This window comes from Mus musculus, chromosome 6 (genome assembly GCF_000001635.26).
Source record: "Mus musculus strain C57BL/6J chromosome 6, GRCm38.p6 C57BL/6J".
Lineage (NCBI taxonomy): Eukaryota > Metazoa > Chordata > Mammalia > Rodentia > Muridae > Mus > Mus musculus.
The window spans coordinates 120411026-120432268 of record NC_000072.6 but is presented as its reverse complement, the minus strand read 5'-3'; the positions used below and the strand labels follow the sequence as shown (position 1 = coordinate 120432268).

At 39.0% G+C, this 21243-nt stretch overlaps 1 protein-coding gene across 3 annotated transcripts in view; it reads right to left on the bottom strand.

The window, feature by feature from the left end:
- The window catches only part of Kdm5a (lysine (K)-specific demethylase 5A), an 80476-nt gene that overhangs the window by 12306 nt on the left and 46927 nt on the right, over positions 1-21243 (bottom strand). For 2 of the 3 annotated variants that reach the window (XR_003956181.1, NM_145997.2), the window contains 9 exons: positions 19759-20114; positions 16915-17053; positions 13531-13710; positions 12708-12869; positions 4904-5455; positions 4397-4540; positions 3892-4051; positions 1989-2209; positions 46-456 (listed from right to left, as the gene is read on the bottom strand). Coding sequence is in view for 1 of the 3 variants with exons in the window: in NM_145997.2 (NP_666109.2) it covers positions 46-456; positions 1989-2209; positions 3892-4051; positions 4397-4540; positions 4904-5455; positions 12708-12869; positions 13531-13710; positions 16915-17053; positions 19759-20114 (2325 nt within the window). In the remaining 2 variants the exon portion in view is untranslated. Of the gene's footprint in view, positions 1-45; positions 457-1988; positions 2210-3891; positions 4052-4396; positions 4541-4903; positions 5456-12707; positions 12870-13530; positions 13711-16914; positions 17054-19758; positions 20115-21243 lie in introns of those variants that run through there. The other variant, XR_003956180.1, reaches the window with a different exon arrangement.

The window sequence follows — 21243 nt, the reverse complement described above, 5'->3', positions numbered from 1 at the left end:
CTAGCTCTGGCCCTTCACAGCAGGCAGTGAACCCTTGCACCTCACCTTGTCCTTACACGGCCTTTGGCAGTTTTGGGCTGCACACACAGCATTCTCATCATCAGACTCCTCTGCCCCCGACCAGTCATACTTTGAGGGGATATCCAACACCTTCCTCTCCCGTTTCTTCTCCGTGCTCTCTTTCACAAGCTCCACTTTGGCGGCAGCAGCCTTTTCTTTCTTTTTCTTTCGCTCTTCTTCTTTAGCTAACTTCTTGGCCAATTTATTCAGCTCTTTTGATTTGTCCACATTTAATTTTAATTTCTTCTTTTTAGGTTTATCTATTTTCTTTAGCTCCTTGGTCTTCTGTTTTCCTTCTCCAAAAAGCTGTTCTACCTTTTCTAGCTTCCGTTTCCGTTTCTTCTCTGAAGAGTCCTTTCCTTTCATTTTTAATGGTTTCTCTTCTATGCTATCATCCTTCAAAATATGAAATTAATCAAGTCTTAATGCAAAACTTAAAAATAGTGTCACTCTCCTATGTGAGGTATTTAAAACAAGAAAATTAGCAGATAATTATTTTTTTAATGGTGGCGATTTCCTGTTTGGGATGATTACAGAGTTGCGGGAAGCTAGGCATTGGTGGTACACATCTGTAATCCCAGTACTTACTTGGGAGGCAGTTGCAATGGGATGGCTTCAAGTTCAAGGGTTGCCTGGTCTATATAGTGAGAGTGAATGAGTTCTAGAAATGTATTGTGGTGGTATTTGCATACAGTATGATGTACATAATAGAACTGAACTGTAACACCAATATGATATGCACACTGCTGATGCAAATGTGGTATATGACTGTAAAGTATCCTAATTCATCCAGTTCTACTTTATCACCTCCTTGCCTTTCTTTATCTGTGGGCATGTTTGGAAGTGCCAGTGGTGTGTGTATACATGTGTTGATGTCAGGTGTCTTCAACTCTCCACTCTAGAAATTGAGGTACAGTCTCTTAATGGACATGGACCTCACCATTTTGGCTAGTGTGGCTAGCCAGTTTGCTCCAGAGATTCCCTGTCTCTGTCTTCCACCCACTGGGATTACAGGCAGGCTACCAAGAGCATCTACTTTTTTTTTTCTTTCCCTGAGATAGGGTTTCTCTGTATAACTCTGGGTGTCCTGGAACTCACTTTGTAGACCAGGTTGGCCTTGAACTCAGAAATTCGCCTGCCTCTGCCTCCCGAGTGCTGGGATTAAAGGCATGCGCCACCACGCCTTTTTTTTTTTTTTGGAGGGGGGGGCATCTACTTTAAAAAAAAAATGTATGTGCCAAACTCTGGTCCTCATATTTGCACAGTAGGCAATTCCCCAGCCCAGCCTTTTAAATTTTTCAACATTTATCTAGTTATTTAAGTCAACTGTTATAAAACTGATTCTTTTTATAAAAAAAGGAGGCATTTTAAATGATGTGTGTATATGTGTGTGTGTTTCTGTGTGGGTATATGCATGTGAGTGGAGGGGCTTTTGAAGTAGAGGGGGACTTCAGATCCCCAGAAACTGAAGTTATAGGTGGTTGTGAGCCACCTAATGTGGGTGCTGGGAACTGACCTAGAGCATATGGATAATCTTAACATTTCTCAACCCCTAAGCTGCTTTCTTGTTTTGTTTGTTTATGTATTTCTGAGAAAAGAGCTTGTGTAGTGGAGGCTAGCCTCAAAGTAGCCAAGGATGGTTTTGAATGCCTGATCTTCTTGCCTCCACTTCCCATTTTAGGATTATAAGCCTGAACCATGCATGATACTTGGCTAAACTGTTTTTTAATCCTTCCTTCTCTCTAGCAGAAATAGAATTATTATATAAAATTTCAATGAAGAAATAAGGAAACAAATATTTTTGCTTAAATGAGAGAACATGACTGCCAAACTACTACCCACTCAGCCATCCCATTGCCAGTATCATAGCACTACTAAGGAACATGGACAGGTTAAAATCACTAATAAAGTCAGTATGAAGTCCATACCTCCATGATATGTAAGAATCTGTCCTCTGAGGGTGGATGTGTGGCCTGCAAAATCCGCCAAATGTGTTGTGTCTCATCCAGAGACACTTCTAGGAGGTCTCCAACCATCATGAGTTCTTCCAACTGGGCTTTTGCTCCAGGAGACAATTCCAATACTGGAGGCTCCAAACTTCTGGGAACCAAAGGGCTCTTCCGAGGCTGCTTTCTTGGAGTGCTAGAACCTTTCCCCCAAGACATCAAGAAACAAAGCAGAGAACTGAAAGTGGTGTACACATATTATGATAGTAAATGTTTAGAAAGAAATGTACCGGGGGCTGGTGAGATGGCTCAGTGGGTAAGAGCACCCGACTGCTCTTCTGAAGGTCCAGAGTTCAAATCCCAGCAACCACATGGTGGCTCACAACCATCCCTAACAAGATCTGACGCCCTCTTCTGGTGTGTCTGAAGACAGCTACAGTGTACTTACATATAAATAAATAAATCTTTAAAAAAAAAAAAAGAAAGAAATGTACCTCTCCCCTTTATAGGAAATTTAGATAACTGAATTATTATTCTAATACAAAAAAGGTTTTTAAAATTGTACTAAATGGATAATATAATGATCCATAAAATTTCTAAAAGTTTATGATAGAGAAAATAATCTCCATTTTCTAGGGATGTGAAATAAAGTTATTACTTATTTCTCTGGGTAGAAGAAAAGTAAACATCAGTGAGGAAGAATTCACCAAAAGAAAGAAGTTCCTCACAGTTAAAAATACCAAACACTCATACGCACTAAAAAAACAAATCACAAGACAAAAACAACAAAAAACTCAAGTGTTAAAGTCTAACCAGGTAGAGTGGCACACTTGAAATCCTAGCACTTAGGAAGCTGATCCAAGAGGCTTGTTGTAAGTGTGAAGCCAACAGAGTCTACACCAAGAGCATCAGGCCTACTAAAGCTACAGAATGAGACTGTCTCCATACCCGCACGTGTGCGCAAAACCCCAAACAAACCAATAAACTCCACAAAATAAAAGAATATCCGAGTCCCGTATGGATATTAAGCATCAGTGAGTTCCTTGACAGCTGGTACAAATTATGACATGCAATCATGTGACCCCCAAAATAGCCCTAGTTGGGACTCTATACTTCTATTATCTTTTCAGGTCATCATCTAATGATAGAAAATGAAAACAAATTTTGGCTTTTACCAACCACAATAGTGTTTTCAAGTTCTCTCACTAGGTGGCAACCAGGTCATGTATTCAAGAGAGCTTGACAGTCTGGGTTAATATGATGTCTTTTCTATATGTTTCAATTTACTTTCTAAATATATATTATTTTGTTTTTCTCAGGATTTAGGACCAAACTCACGCCTTTCACTTGCTAGGCAAACATTACCACAGAACTCAATCTCCAAACCTTGTTTTCTGTTTTGTTTGCTTTTTATTTATGTTATGTGTGTGTTACGTGCAAGTGAGTACAGGCACATGTGTGCCACAGCATGTAGAGGTCAGATGACAATGTTTCGAGAGTTTGTTGAGGGACCTGTTGTTTCTCCTGTTGTGCTACTTACTGCACACAGGCTAGTCTGAGAATTCCCAGCCAAATCTGTCTCCACTTCCTACCTCTTGTACCAGCACCAGAACTACATACACATGACACTGCATCTAACGTTTTTATAAGGGTTCTGGAAATAAAACTTAGGTTGTCAGATTTACATGGCTGGTGTTGAACCATCTCCCAAGCCCACTTCTGTTTTCATGAAGACAGGATCTCAGGTAGCCTAGGTTGGCCTCCAACTTGCTATCTGATAGTCAGGAACTCCCAGGCTCTCCGGCCTACATCTCCAAGTGCTTACTTAGATGACAAGCATGTACCACCTTGCCCAGATTGTACCTTTTCAAGAGGTAATTAATACCTTGAGAACAACTCTTTGAAGCAGAAGAATATGCATGCTCTGCACAGAATGACGGTGCCGTCCACATGTGAGTCACCACTTCCTCAGACTTGATGGGAATCTCTTCATCACAAAAGAGATTGGGTTCCAGACTACTAGAGGACTTCACGCTGGCTGTATCCTAAAGAACAAAGAGAAGTTATCAGAATTGTAACCAGTTAATTTACAAAAAGCTAAAAATGAAAGCTTTTCTGACCTAAGATACTAAAAACACGACATTAAAATTGACTATAATATTATATAACACATAATCGCCATGGCAGGGGCACCTCACCACAAACATATTATTTAAAGTTTCACTTTTGTTTTTTTTTTTTAATTTAAGTTTTGAAAAACTGCCATTACCACATACTTGAGACAAATATATGACTATTTCTCTTCCACCCTCAGTCCTTAAGTATCAATAGCAGCAGTTTTAAAAACAGAACTTACCAAATACAAATCCTTAGCCTGTCCCTATAATTACCTTCATGTCATAGCCGTATGTCTCCCGAATATCTTCATCAGAATCTGTTTCTTCATCATCATAGTCCATTGTTTGGTGGGGGGAAGATGATACACTGCTCACCACCCGGTTAAAAGCAGACTGCTGGAAACTAGGTAAGTGTCCCTAAACAATAAGATGAACAGACAGACTAAAACATAGGCAATTGATGTATGCTTAACATGAACAAAATGTAAGCATTTTACTTAAAAAGCAGCTAACAGACTTCTTCAACAGAGAAGAAAATAAATATACTACAGTCTACCTAAATATTTTCAGGTAGTATTTCACTAAAATTACTTGACTTTTTAGTGAGAAGAAAAGCAAAGCTGTGTATGCAGAAGGAAAAAGATGCTATGGACCATAGAACTGCTGGCAAATGATAGTTGCTTTCCTACCCAAGTCAACAGGTTAAATACATTTAATTTATGAGTTACATACTAACAGATGCTACCACATGAAACATAAGAAGGTAAATTAGAAGCTGACCTGTAAATCTGGATTGGCAGCTGCTTTTTGGAGTTCTGCACTGATAATCTTTTCAGTTTTTTCTCTAGCTGCTTGTTCCACCATACGCTGGCTTAGCACAGAGAGCTTGGCCAGGGCAGAGGACAGTTCATCTGTGGCTAAAGCTTGGCGTGCTTTATCTTGCCAACTCATGGCACGTTCTGTCAAACACTGCAGTGCTTCTCCTTCCGGCAACCGTACAGGCAACTTCTGAAGGGATACCAGGAGTGACAGAATAGTCTCTAGCCTTGGCCTCCGAGATCTCATGCAAAGAGGGCAAAGGAATTTTACATCTTTAGCCTGCCAGCTGGATCCCTTTTTCTGGGAACTTGATTTAGGAAGGGGAACACAGCTGTTATGGAACCAGTCTTTGCAGAGCTCACACTGTAGCATAAACCCACTGGCTGTCTTGCGGCAAATACAAAATTTCACTTCTTCTATGCGCTCCACAATTGTCATCTTGGCTAGGTTGGCTGCTCTGAGGGAATGCATGGCTTCAATCTCCTTTTGCTCTCGTTCTTTGAAAACTGCCACCTGTACACAACAAGCATTTAATTAAAAGAAATCATTCTAAATCACCCACAAAATAGTAAATGCTTAAGCTGAGGAGTGTTTCTCCATGTTCCAGCATCACCGTAACCAAATACTGCCCTTTTAAAGTACAGTGGCAATTTCCTAAAACGTGTGTTAGCACACAAACATTTCTCACGTATGAAATGGACATTATACCATAGTACTTTACATAAGGTACAGTATAAAGAGTGTATTTCTTGAGATCAAGTACCCTAGGTACCAAGCCCGGCTATTGGACTTACAGACCACTGATCAGTGGTACAAATTTTCCAGATTTCAGTTTTTCTGAAAAGTGCAGGCACACCACCAACCACACTTTATTGTTTTAAGGATTAAATACAATTATACACCAAAGTGCCTAATCTAGTGCCCAGCACAACATAAACAGTAACTAATGGTCTCCCATTCCTCAAGGGCAAGTTCTGTTCAGATAAACACTCTCACTTCCCTCTGGAAGACGTCTCCATTTCATTCAGAAGCAGAAGAAAGCCCATGATCAACTACAATAATATCTTGTAAAATTCATTTTAACCCAGAAAACAAGAACAACTAGAATTTAAAGATCATATGTACCATCAGCATATTTTCTTTCTAAGCCACTGGTTGCAAACAATTTTAAAATAATTTCCAGTTCTATTTGCTGACAAGACTGACTAAGCAAGCTTTTTAATGGAAGATCGTTTTCTTTGGCCTCAAATTTGGATTATTTATAAGACAGAATTTTTTTTAAAAAAAGGATTTATTTATACATGTATAAATATGTATGTATGTATGTATACAGCAGTCTCCTACGTGTATGCCTGAAGACCGGAAGAGGGCACCAGATTTCATTAAAGATGGTTATGAGCCGCCATGTAGTTGCTGGAAATTGAACTCAGGACCTCAGGAAGAATAGCCAGTGCTCTTAACCTCTGAGTCATCTCTTCAGCCCCAGACAGAAAGAATCTTATCAAGTAATTTAGTGTATCTAAAACCCTTCAATTATGTATTTCATAAACTAATCTTATTTTCTCTACTTCTTAGGCTTCTAATAATTCCATTCTTGTTAGTCTGTAAGTCCAGAAGAAGCACAGATCTTGTCACTGCCAGTGCTTTCCTGCACACACTCTACTGCTGGATACTAGAAGGGAACTTTGAGAGGTTTGTCCTTGTTGGCTTGAGACAGGGATTCTCCATGTAGCCCTGGTCGTTCTGGAACTTACTCTGTAGACCAGGCTGGACTTGAATTCAGACATTCACCTGCCTCTGCCTCCTGAGTATTGGGATGAAAGGTATGAGCTACCACTACCCAGTGACAGTTTTTAAAATAACTTATCAATAAGCTGGTAGTTTCTTTGAAAACCATGACAATGTATTAAGAACCATAAAATGGGCAGGAGAGCGCACAGGCTGCAGAAGCAACATAGCTTCTGGGACAGGGTCCCTTTCGGAACTTCATCTTCAGCCAGGGGGCAGAGCTGAGCTCCAGACCTCTGTGCACCTTCCCTGCAAGAGGAGAGCTTGCCTGCAGAGAGTGCTCTGACCACTGAGACTCAGGAGAGAGTTGGACTCCAAGGAGTGCTGACAGAGGGTAACAGAATCACAGGAGGAACAAGCTCCAGCCAGAGACAGCTATAACAACTAACATCAGAGATTACCAGATGGTGAAAGGCAAATGTAAGAATCTTACAGAAACCAAGGCCACTCACCATCATCATAACCCAGCACTCCCACCACAGTGAGTCCTGGATACCCCTGACACACCCAAAAAGCAAGATTTGGATTTAAAAATCATATCTCATGATGCTGGTAGAGGATTTTAAGAAGGACGTTAATAACTCACTTAAAGAACTACAGGAGAACACGGCTAAACAGGTAGAAAGTCTTAAAGAGGAAGCACAAAAATCCCTTAAAGAACTACAGGAAACACTGCTAAACAGGTAGAAGTCCTTAAAGAAGAAACACAAAAATCCCTTAAAGAATTACAGGAAAACACAACCAAACAGGTGATAGAACAAAACCATCCAAGATCTAAAAATGGAAGTAGAAACAATAAAGAAACCCCAAAAGGAGACATCTCTGGAGATAGAAATCCTAGGAAAGAAATAAGGAACCATAGATGCGAGCATCAGCAACAGAATACAAGAGATGGAAGAGAGAATCTCAGGTGCAGAAGATTCCATAGAGAACATCGACACAACAGTCAAAGAAAATGCAAAATGCAAAAAGATCCTAACTCAAAACATTCAGGAAATCCAGGACACAATGAGAAGACTAAACCTACAGATAATAGTACTAGGTGAGAATGAAGATTTTCTACTTAAAGGGCCAGCAAATATCTTCAACAAAATTATAGAAAAGAACTTCCCTAACCTAAAGAAAGAGATGCCCATGAACATACAAGAAGCCTACAGAACTCCAAATAGACGGGACCAGAAAAGAAATTCCTCCCGACACATAATAATCAGAACAAACAAATGCACTAAATAAGGATAGAATATTAAAAGAAGTAAAGGAAAAATATCAAATAACATATAAAGGCAGGCCTATCAGAATTACACCAGACTTTCACCAGAGACTATGAAAGACAGAAGATCCTAGACAGATATTATATAGACCCTAAGAGAACACAAATGCCAGCCCAGGCCACTATACCCTGCAAAACTCTATTACCATAGATGGAGAAACCAAAGTATTCTTGACAAAACCAAATTCACACAATATCTTTCCATGAATCCAGCCCTTTATAAAGGATAATAAAGGAAAAACACCAATACAAGGACAGAAACTATGCCCTAGAAAAAGCAAGGAAGTAATCCTTCAACAAACCTAAAAGAAGACAGCAACAAGAACAGAATCCCAACTCTAACAACAAAAATAACAGGAAACAACGATTACTTTTCTTTAATCTCTTAATATCAATGGACTCAATTCTCCAATAAAAAGACATAGACTAACAGACTGGCTACACAAACAGGATCCAACATTTTGCTGCTTACAGGAAACCCACCTCAGGGAAAAAGACAGACCTACTACCTGAGAGTGAAAGGCTGGAAAACAATTTTCCAAGCAAATGGTCCGAAGAAACAAGCTGGAGTAGCCATTCTAATATCGAATAAAATTGATTTCCAACCCAAAGTTATCAAAAAAGACAAGGAGGGGCACTTCATACTCATCAAAGGTAAAATCTTCCAAGATGAACTCTCAATTCTGAATATCTATACTCCAAATGCAAGAGTAGCCACATTCATTAAAGAAACTTTAGTAAAGCTCAAAGCACATATTGCACCTCACACAACAATAGTGGGAGACTTCAACACCCACTCTCATCAATGGACAGATCCTGGAAACAGAAACTAAACAGAGACACATTGAAACTAACAGAAGTTATGAAAGAAATGGATTTAACAGATCTCTACAACCAAACCAGGAGCTGGTTCTTTGAGAAAAATCAACAAGATAGACAAACCCTTAGCCAGACTAACTATCAGGCACATGGAGAGTATCCTAATTAACAAAATCAGAAATGAAAAGGGAGACATAACAGAACACGAGGAAATCCAAAACATCATCAGATCCTACTACAAAAGGCTATACTCAACAAAACTGGAGAACCTGGATGAAATGGACAAATTTCTAGACAGATATCAAGCACCAAAGTTAAATCAGGATCAGATTAATGATCTAAACAGTCCCATATCCCCTAAAGAAATAGAAGTAGTCATTAATAGTCTCCCAACAAAAAAAAGCCCAGGACCAGATGGGTTTAGTGTAGAGTTCTTCAAAAAACATGTAATTCCAATTCTCCTCAAACTATTTCACAAAATAGAAACAGAAGGTACTCTACCCAATTCATTCTATGAAGCCACAATTACTCTGATACCAAAACCAAATAAAGACCCAACAAAAAAAGAGAACTTCAGACCAATTTCCCTCATGAATATCAATGCAAAAATACTCAATAAAATTCTCACTAACTTAATCTAAGAACACATCAAAACTATCATCCATTATGCTCAAGTAGGATTCATTCTAGGGATGTAGGGATGGTTTAATATATGGAAATCCATCAACGTAATCCACTATATAAGCAAACTCAAAGACAAAAACCACATGATCATCTCTTTAAGATGCTGAGAAAGCATTTGACAAAATCCAACACTCCTTCATGATAAAAGTCTTGGAAAGATCAGGAATTCAAGGCCCATACCTAAACATAATAAAAGCAATATACAGCAAACCAGTAGCCAACATCAAACTAAATGGAGAGAAACTTGAAGCAATCTGTACTGGCTGGTTTTGGGTGTCAACTTGACCCAGCTGGAGTTATCACAGAGAAAGTAGCTTCAGTTGAGGAAATGCCTCCATGAGATCCAGCTGTAAGGCATTTTCTCAATTAGTGATCAAGGAGGAAAGGCCCCTTGTGGGTCCAGGGGAGGCAAGCCAGTAAAGAACACCCCTCCATCTATGCATCAGCTCCTGCTTCCTGACCTGCTTGAGTTCCAGTCCTGACTTCCTTGGTGATGAACAGCAGTATGGAAGTGTAAGCCAAATAAACCCTTTCCTCCCCAATTTGCTTCTTGGTCATGATTGTTTGTGCAGGAATAGAAACCCTGACTAAGACACAATCCCACTAAAATCCAGGACTAGACAAGGCTGCCCACTTTCTCCCTACCTATTCAATATAGTACTTATAGAGGAGAAAGTGGGGAAAAGCCTTGAAGATATGGGCACAGGGGGAAAATTCCTGAACAGAACAACAATGGCTTGTGCTGTAAGATTGAGAATCGACAAATGGGACCTCATAAAATTGCAAAGTTTCTGTAAGGCAAAAGACACTGTCAATAAGACAAAAGGCCACCAAGAGATTGGGAAAGGATCTTTCTTTAGCAATCCTAAATCAGATAGGGGACAAATATCCAATATATATAAAGATGGACTCCAGAAAATCAAATAACCCTATTAAAAAATGGGGTACAGAGCTAAACAAAGAATTCTCACCTGAGGAATACGGAATGGCTGAGAAAGAAGCACCTGAAAAAATGTTCAACATCCTTAATCATCAGGGAAATGCAAATCAGAACAACCCTGAGATTCCACCTCACACCAGTCAGAATGGCTAAGATTAAAAATTCAGGTGACAGCAGATGCTGGTGAGGATGTGGAGAAAGAGGAACACTCCTCCATTGTTGGTGGGATTGCAAGGTGGTACAACCACTCTGGAAATCAGTCTAGTGGTTCCTCAGAAAACTGGACATAGTACGACAAGAAGATCCAGCAATACCTGTCCTGGGCCAGAAAATGTTCCAACTTGTAATAAGGACACATGCTCCACTATGTTCATAGCAGCATTATCTATAATTGCCAGAAGCTGGAAAGAACCCAGATGTCCCTCAACATAGGAATGGATACAGAAAATGTAGTACTTTTACACAATGGATTAGTACTCAGCAATTAAAAACAATGAATTTATGAAATTCTTAGGCAAGTGGATGGATCTGGAGGTTATCATTCTGAGTGAGGTAACCCAAACACAAAAGAACACACATGATATGCACTCACTGATAAGCGGATATTAGCCCAGAAACTTAAGACTACCAAGATACAACTTGCAAAACAAATGAAACTCAAGAAGAAGGAAGACCAATGAATGGATACTTTTTCCTTCTTAGAATGGGGAACAAAATACCCTATAGAAGGAGTTACAGAGACAAAGTTCGGAGTTGAGACAGAAGAAAGAACTATTCAGAGACTGCCCCACCCGGGGATCCATCCCATATACAACCACCAAACCCAGACACTATTGCATATGCCAGCAAAATTTTGCTAACAGGACCCTGATATAGCTATCTCTTTTGAGGCTATGCCAGTGCCTGGCAAATACAGAAGTGGATGCTCACAGTCATCTATAAGATAGAACACAGGGTCCCTAATGAAGTAGCTAGAGAAAGTATCCAAGGAGCTAAAGGGGTCTGCAACCCTATAGGAGGATCAACAATATGAACTAACCAGTAACACTCAGAGCTGTGTCTCTAGTTGCATATGCAGCAGAGGATGGCCTAGTTGGCCATCAATGGGAGGAGAGGCCCTTGGTCTTGTGAAGATCATATGCCCCAGTACAGGGAAATGCCAGGGCCAGGAAGTGGGAGTGGGTGGGTTGGGGATCGGGAGGTGGGGGGGGGGGGAGGGCATAGGGGATTTTGGGGATAGCATTTGAAATGTTAATGAAGAAAATATCTAAAAAACAAAACAAAAAACCCAAAAAACAAACAAAAAAAAAACACATAAAAATGCTATTACTCATAACTCAGCAATTTTATTCCCACAAGTCAAGACTAGAAAAAATAGTTTCAAAAAAAGAAATGGGCAAAGAATTCATGGAGAATACCTGTGCCTTTCATTCAGTTTTCTAGAAATTAAAGCTGTTCTTTGGGGGGGGGGGATGGGGTGTCTAATTTTAAAAAGTACATTTAAAGGGATGGAGAGATGGTTCAGTGATTAAGACCACTGACTGCTCTTCCAGAGGTCCTGAATTCAATTCTGAACAATTACATGGTGGCTCACAACCATCTGTAATGGGATCTGTAATGCCCTCTTCTGGTGTGTCTCAAGACAGCTACACCGTATTCATATACATAAAATTAATAAATAAATCTTTTTTAAAAAGTTCATTTAAGAGTAGTTTCTACCAATATAGTAATAATATAAGATATTACTTCAAGATCACCTCCCAAAAAACTAAAAACATAAAAAAACCTTTGGATATTCTTACCACAAAAAAAATGATAAATATTTCAGATTAGTAACACGTAAAATATTTAAAACTGAAGGGAGGATATAGTTCAGCAGCAGAACACACTAGCGCTCAGTCCAGAGATCCACACTTAATCCAAAGCACAAAAACAGAAAAGTATGGACTGCTTTGATGAAATATTTTGCATTATAAGAACAATAAGGAATAAATGTGGAGGTTGGGAATATAACTCAGTGCGATAGCACCCAACCATACATGAGGAAGAGAGAGAGAGGGAGAGAGGGAGGAAGGAAGGAGGAAAAAGTGGGGGAAAATCTTTGGAAAAAGAAGAGCAAACTTCTTACACTATGACGTGTGTGCAGGTGCGTCTGCACACACATACACACAAGATAGGTAAACAAATAGTTAAGAACCTGCTAACATCTTCATAAAATTTTGCATTCAGAGAGCAAACTCAAGGTCTGTCCCTTGGATCCTTACCACCATGGCTGTATCTCTTGACTCCTCCAGTCCTTCCTCTAAGTCACTCAAAGGCTCAAGGTCGAGGTCCTTCTCCTTTTCTTTTTCTATTATTTCTTTTACCTTTTTCCTCCTGTTTTTACCACTCCCATATACACCAATGTCAGTTCGTGGACTTAGCACCTGCAAAATTTTAAAAATATTAAAAAATAAACTAGTTCAAAAATTAAAACCCTTGAGAGTAAAAATAACCATTACTGGAACACTCTCCATGTCCACGGTTCCTATTCACTTAACTTTAATGTTTAAGAGGCAAGATCCTACTCTGTAGCCCTGTCTGTCCTATAATTTATGGTGCTCCTTCTCCCTCACCCACCACATCACAGGTATGTTATCTAATTAAAATTTCACAACTGTACACAGCAGTTACGAATTCCCAGATTTTATTGATAAGAAAAATGGACTCAGACAAGGGACAACTTGTCAAAGGACAAAAACTGAAATTCCAAAGTGTATCTATCCTCTTTGACTACTGTTAAAGATGTTCAACTGTTCAAGATAAAAAAGAATTAAATTTGTCTCTGAGGGATAAAATTCTTTAGCAGAGTCTGTTGACAGAAGTTTAAATATATGCTGGTTGCTTTTCATGGATACAGCATAGATTAATGAAATAAGAGTTTGCCTAAGACTCCAAGTTTGAATTTCACATCTGATACAAGCTAACAGAAATAAATTATAATGAAGGCTAAGTTAACTGAAAAGACCACTTCACTAATACCTCTACCAGGAGTGGTTTATCAACTGCTGTGAGAGTGCCAAAGCACACACATGAATTATTCCTCACCTGTAACAATGTATGGCTGGAATTCTTTTTAAGGAAGGTCCGCCCAGTACGTTCTCTCCAGGCCCGTGCTGCTGCTACCTGTGACTCCACTTGAGGCAAGGCATCAAGACGCACAGGGATAGGGCGTCCTTTAGCAGATAGGCTCTCAAGCTGTTCCAAGTAAGCATAGTTGTTGCCACTCTGGAAAAAAAAAGTAGATCCATACAATTTTAATTCTTTCATGGAGTCTGGCAAAATATTTGGAGGAACTTAGTTAATGCTTTTGTTTCTTTTTTTTTAAATTCAAAAAAGGGAATGGAACCTATCCTTTGTAGACTAGGCAGGTAGGAGTTCCACCAAGGGACACCCTCAGTATTCATGTTAATTTCTGTCTTAAAGTAATTAGGTCTTTTTAATAAATTTAAACTTCAAATTTTTTACAGAAAAGGTTAGTAAAAATTAATTTAATGTAGTTTATTTTTGAGACAGTGTAGGTGAGGTTGGCCTCATACTCACATATATCCACTTGCCTCTGCCGCCAAAGGAATTAACTTTTTTGTTTTGTTTTGTTTTTTCGAGACAGGGTTTCTCTGTATAGCCCTGCTGCCTGTCCTGGAACTCACTTTGTAGACCAGGCTGGCCTTGAACTCAGAAATCTGCCTGCCTCTGCCTCCCAAGTGCTGGGATTAAAGGCGTGCGCCACCATGCCCAGCTTGTTTTGTTTTTTAAAGATCTATCTATCTATTAATTTATTATGTATGCAATGTTCTTCCTGTATATATGCCTGCACACCAGAAGTAGGCATCAGATTCCATTTCAGATGGCTGTGAGCTAAAAACATGTGGTTGCTGGTAACTCAGAACCTTTAAAAGAGCAGTCAGTGCTCTTAACCACTGAGGCATCTCTCCAGTCCCGTGTTTTCTTTTTAAAGACATGGTTTCTTTGCATAGCCTTGATGGTCCTGGAATTAGCTCTGTAGACCATGCTGGCCTTGAACTCAGGGATTCACCTGCTTCTGCCTCCGAAGTGCTGGGACTAAGGATGTGTGCCACTATTACCCAGCAAGAAATTCATTTTTTTAAAAAGATTTATTTATTATATGTAAGTACACTGTAGCTGTCTTCAGACACTCCAGAAGAGGGCGTCAGATTTTGTTACGGATGGTTGTGAGCCACCATGTGGTTGCTGGGATTTGAACTCCAGACCTTCAGAAGAGCAGCCAGTGCTCTTAACTGCTAAGTCATCTCTCCAGCCCAAGTAATTCATTTTTTAATGAACAAATTACCAAAATTTTTCTTTTAATAATAAATAAGAGAACCAGTAAGATAAAAATACTTCAAAGGACAAGCTAAAGAACAGAAATATAAAAATGAAATTAGAAATGAAGAATGACCCAGCACTCGGGAGGCAGAGGCAGGCGGATTTCTGAGTTCGAGGCCAGCCTGGTCTACAGAATGAGTTCCAGGACAGTCAGAGCTACACAGAGAAACCCTGTCTCGAAAAACCATTTAAAAAAAAAAAAAAAAAAAAAGAATGAATTTGCTACTAAAACAAGTAAATATTTTTTAAAGATTTTATGAGACTGACTTGCCAATATGTATGTGTAGCATGTACAGCGCCTACAGAGGTCAGAGGTGTTAGATTCCCTGGAACTGGAGTTACAGATATTGTGAGTCGCCATGTGAGTGCTGGGAACTGAACCCAAGTCCTTCACAAAAGCAGTTAGTCCTCTTAACCTCTAAGCCATTGCTTCAGCCTTCATAAAGAATCACAGAGGACAACAGAAGAATCTTTTTTGCAGTGTAGAAATCTATTTTACCATTACAACCCCAAATTTAATTTCTATGGATATAAGATTAAAAGCAGTTCCTTAGACCGCATAGTCACTCCTGGGCAGTTACAGAATGAAAGCTATGAATGATTACTTCCCTCCAAAAGACATGTGGCTTCAGTATTTCCATGCTGTGAAATCACTTCTGTTTTCAGAACCATTCTACTACATTCTAGGAAAATGTTATTTCCCATGTAGTAACTGATATGGTTGCTTGAAATTTCATTTTGAAAGATACACTGACATGTCTTGGAAAATAAAGACAAATCTATGAATTTTTGCTGGTGTATGCATATAATCCCAGCACTCAGAAGATAGGAGGTAAACTCAGAGTTCAAGGCCCACTTTAGCTACACAGCTTGAAGGCAGTTTTAGGCTATATGAAACAGTGTTTTAAAAAAAATAGCCAACTAACTCTATCAATTCTTTACAATAATAATATAGAGACAGGGGACAAGAGAAATGGCTTGGTGGCTAAGAATTTTCTGCTCATGTATAAGACCCAGGCTCAGTTCCCAACACCCACATTACATCTCACTACAGCATGGAACTCCAGTTCCAGGAAATCCAAAACCCTCTGTTAGTTTTTCTGGGCTTGTGTATGAATGTGGTACATAAACATACATTCAGGCACAAATACAATTAAACAATGCTTTTAAATAATAATATATTGTGTTATTATGAAACACTAATGGCAAAAATCACTAAGGTAGCAGGATAAGAAGAGTTAGCTTAAAGAAACAAATAAAAACGCTCAGATATCAAAAAGGGCCAAGAAATAATATACTCATTCTTACTCCTTCTGGTGTCCAACTATGGTCCTTTGACCACGGATTATCTTCTGGGTAAAACTATAAGTCATGTGACCTGAAGAGCTGTCCTAGTAAAAGAATCTACTCACTCAGAGCCTTCAAGCCAGTATTTTACCAAAGGGAAGGACGGACAGACAGTTCTTAAAAATCATCAAGAAGGTAAGTTAGAAGTAGTGGTACATGACTTTAAGCCCAGTCCTGAGACAGCAGAAGCAGGCAGATCTCTGTGAATTGGAGGCCAGGCAGCTCTATGCAGTTAAGTCCAGGCCAGTTTCCAATGTGTAAGAAACTCATATTCATGAGCTCACTTAATTCTTTTCACACTCTCACAAGGCAAACAAAGCAGCTGCCATCTTTATTTCTATTTTACAGACAAGAAAACTATTTTATTTCTCAAAAAAGTAACTGAATGTAGTACAACTCTATTCTGAGTTTCAGACCAATCAGAGCTACACAGTGAGACCCTGTCTCAAAAAAACAACACCCCTCCCCCCAAAAAGAGTAAAAACTGTGAAATAATTTGTAGTCATAAAATTTATACCTGCCCCTTTCTCTGAAAAGTTGATTATCTAACTCTACAGCTTTCCTAATCAAAACTAGTTACCTTTAAATATTTACCTTTAAATATTCTGAATTTTAAGATCATAGGAAAGAATAGATGAACTATTACTTTATTATGCATATTCTAATGAAGTAAGGCTTATTAATTTATTTATAAGAACGTAATACCTGACAGGTAGGCTAATCTGAACGTTTCTTTACCTGAATAGCTTCCACTTTAGCTGTCCATTCACGAGCCTTTTGTAAGGCTTCTTTTAAGGACAACACATTGGGTAGAAAGGCTGGAATGTTCTTGGCTTCATTCACAATATTTTCTAAATTTGCCATACTGTGCCGAGGTCTAAATGAACAATAAAACAGTAAGATACTATGTAAAAGTCCAATTACTAAAAGAATTAAAATAGCATTTTCCAGTGTGTAAGAAACTCATATTCATGAGCTCACTTCTTTTCACACTCCCACAAGGCAAACAAAGCAGCTGCCATCTTTATTTCTATTTTACAGACAAGAAAACTATCTTATTTCTCATAAACTAATTGACAAACCTGATGTACTGACTCAGAATGAGTCTTCACTCCAGGTTCCTTTTACTACTTACTACTTAGTCCTAGACTACCTCTACTCTACCTCTCTAAAATACATGCAATGATCAGAGGTGGGCATGGCTAGCAACACATTTATGATGATCTTATTCTCATTCATCAAAATCCAAGAATCACACTGGTATTGGAACAAATTATTTTGGGCTCATAGCCACAGGCAATAGTAAGTAATTCTGCCTAGAGACTTAAAAGTGCTTTAACGAAGGCTCTAAAAAAGTACATTACCTAATGAAAGAAAGTGAAAAAAAAAAAAGTATGGACAAAATTTGTTTTTAAGCAGTCAGTTTCATCTTGAGACTGAAGACTTTACGGTAGGTGCAGGAATGATGGAGTGTGAGTGAGTGTGAACTAGGAGAGTGTGGGCAGTGACACATAAAGGATTCTGAGCCCCACACATCCACTATGTAAAGCAGTGGGAAGCTTCAGTCTTATCATCATGAATTGAATTCCATGTTAGGAGACATGGGAAAATTCAATGGCATTAGCTAAAACAACAAAACAAAACAAACAAACAAAAACCAGAAGGCATTTACCAAAGAAACTTGTTATTGATTAAAATATTATGAGTTAGGATACTGTGGTGATGTATGCCTTTAATGCCAGCACCTGATGGATCTCTGTGAGTTCAAGGCCTAGTCTACATAGAAAGTTCCAGGTCGGGCTAGAGAGATGGCTCAGCATTTAAGAGCACCGACTGCTCTTCCAGAGGTCCTGAGTTCAATTCCCAGCACCCACATGGTTGCTTACAACCATCTGTAATGGACATACATAAAATAAATAAATCTTTAAAAAAAAAAAAGTTCTAGGACAGTCAGAGCTACATGGCAAGACCCCCCCCCCACATCTTAAAAAAAGTTTTGCTATATAAATATATACAAAGATGGTAAATAAAGCCATGAAATTTCCAAGGAAACTTTATATAGAGTAAAAAGAAGAGGCTGTTATTTCCATAAAAAAGCCATCATTTAAGCAGCAAAGAAAAGGCAAATGGAAGATACAGTAATCAATGCTAAGAGATCAAATGTACTAAGATATGGTTCAGAAGGCTTGAAAGCTCAGTCAGTCAGAAATAGAAAATTACACTACCACCTTTTTTTCCTCTTTTTTTTTTTTGACTTTTTGATATAGAGTTTGTGTAGCCCTGGATATCCTGAAACTTCTTTTGTAGACCAGGCTGTCCTAGAATTCACAGAGATCTGCTTGCCTCTGCCTCTCGATTGCTGGGATTAAAGGCATGTGCCACCATCACCTGGCCAGACACCAGCACTTTTTATTTTATTTTCTTCAAGATATTAAGTATCTAAAATTCATTTATCTACCATTTTTTCCTCACTGAAATCTTAGCACTATAGAAATTGGGACCTTCTGGGTCTTGTTTACTACTATCCTCACAGAAATGTAGAAATAGTGTGATACGGAGCAGATACTCTGCAAACACCGCACTACAACACTCAAGGGAAATATATAATGATTATTATAGTTAAGCTAGTGGCAACATAGTTAAAAGACAGATAAAATCATATTGAGTCAAAATCATTACAGAGTTTAGTGACTTAATCAAAAATTGAGAAGCTTCAAAAATTACTAGTTTCTTATTCCAAAGTTATTTCCCTTTCCCCATTTAAAATGTTCCAATCTCCATGAACACAAAGAGATGATACATAGTTCTTTGAGTATTTAGGATATCAGAAGTTATAAATAAATATTGGTATGTATTCTACACAGCATTTACAAAGCAAAATATCCAGGCTACACAGAGGCCCCTTTTAACTAAGCAAAACTGTATGAAGTCACCTAAAGTTTTCCCTATCAAATGCTTCCAAGGGCGTTCTGCCTATGTGCACGTTTGGATCCTCTGGAACTGAAGTTACAGCCAGTTGTCAGCCACCACATGGGTGCTAAGAATCAAACCAGGGATCCTCTGATATGGAGCCATTGTTCTTAGCTGCTGAACTGGCAGTCTTCCCCTTTAATGAGCATTTTGTAACTCTGATTTTGCAATTGTATTGATAGCATGGACTTGAAACAATACTATTTCCCATCATTTCAGGGAATTACTTAACAACATCCTCTACACAACAGTCTGGACATATCTGAAACTCTCTACATGTAGCCACATTTGATTACTAGTCATTGGTCAAAAGGCACAAGACAAATAATGAAAGTTAATGAAATGGGCTTTATGTTCCTCCACCTCATCTACTCTTTTACTCAGGATGGGTGCTTTCTCTTGTATATTTGTCTATGTACCATGTGTGTGCCCGGAGTGATAGAGGCTAAAAGAGGGTATCAGATCCTCTAGGATTGAAGTTACAAATAGTTATGTGCCACTTGTGCTGAAACTTGAACCTTAGTACCTGGAAGAACTAGCAGTGCTCTAAACATTGAGCCATCTCTCTACCTACCCCTTCACTTAAGTTATTAAAGGGAAAAATATGTTTACCTTGCTTGCAGGCAGACCTTAGCCTTCTCTTCCCATCGTTCAGAGACTGTAAGGAGTTCCTGTAGTTCGGCCATTGCTTTTTCTACAGCATGGTGAGGTGCCAAGCCTACGCCAGAGTCAATCAATTTCTTCATGACATCCAAAGTGACTTGTTGTGGATCTGATAGAGTTAGCCTTACTTCATCCAGCCATCGAGCCTGCTGGAGCTCTTGCTTTAGTCGGGGCAATTCAGGTAGCTCCACATAGAGACTAGAGCCCATGTCTATTAACATTTGGAGTTTGGAAGAATCTGGGGTTTCATCCATCATGGCCTCCTGGGCACGTTCATGAAATTCTTCTACATCATCCAGCAGATTCTGAAAATGTAAAAAAAAAAAATGAAACATAAATAAGCAGCAGATTTTGTTTGACAATGTAGTATTTGCCTAGTATGTACAAGGCCTTGGGTTTGATCCCCAGTGTTACTACTAAAAAACTAAAAGAGGAAGTGCTAGAAATAGCTCAGGTATAGTGTCAATTCTATTCTCCTACAGTCTCACCAGAATAGCACAAGATATTCAGACATCTGAAAATCTTAGCATGTTACCTGCTAACTAATTTCTTTCTATAGTCCCCTTTAAAAGGATTTATTATTTACATACATGAGTGTTCTATCTACACGTGTATATGTGTACCACAGGTATGTGTGGGTGCCTTGTGTTCTGAGAGGGCAAAAGAGTTTTTCAGACCCCCTGGAGATGGAGTTAAGAATGGTCATAAGCAACCATGTAGGTGCTGGGAGCCATATCTGGGTCCTCAGGGAGAGCAAGCAGTACTCTTTACTGTTGAGCCACCTCTATAGCTTCCACCTCTTCAATTAAAATATGGTTAAATTGGGCTAGAGAGATGGCTCAGCGGTTAAGAGCACTGACTACTCTACCAGAGGACCTGAGTTCAATTCCCAGCAACCACATGGTGGCTCACAACCATCTGTAATGAGATCTGATGCCCTCTTCTGGTGTATCTAAAGACAGTAATAGTGTACTCATATATTAAAAATATATATATGGTTAGCCGGGCAGTGGTGGCGCATGCCTTTAATCCCAGCACTTGGGAGGCAGAGACAGGTGGATTTCTGAGTTCAAGGCCAGCCTGGTCTACGGAGTGAGTTCCAGGACAGCCAGGGCTATACAGAAAAACCCTGTTTCAGGAAAAAAAAATGGCTAAGTCAACAAAACATGTCTTCTTATGACAAGGAAAGTACAACTGATATATTCAATAAATATTAAATGCTGACTAATGTAGACACAGGCATTTCTATAGCATTTCCTTTGTTCTTCCCATTTTTCTTTCTTGAAGATGAGGGGAGAGGCCAAAGTCAAAAGACAACTTGTGGGAGGTGGTTCTCACCATAAGTTATGTAGGTATCAGGAATGGTACTCATTCGGTCTGGTGACGAGCACCTCTACCCACTGAGTCATCTTGATAGACCCCCATACATTCTAA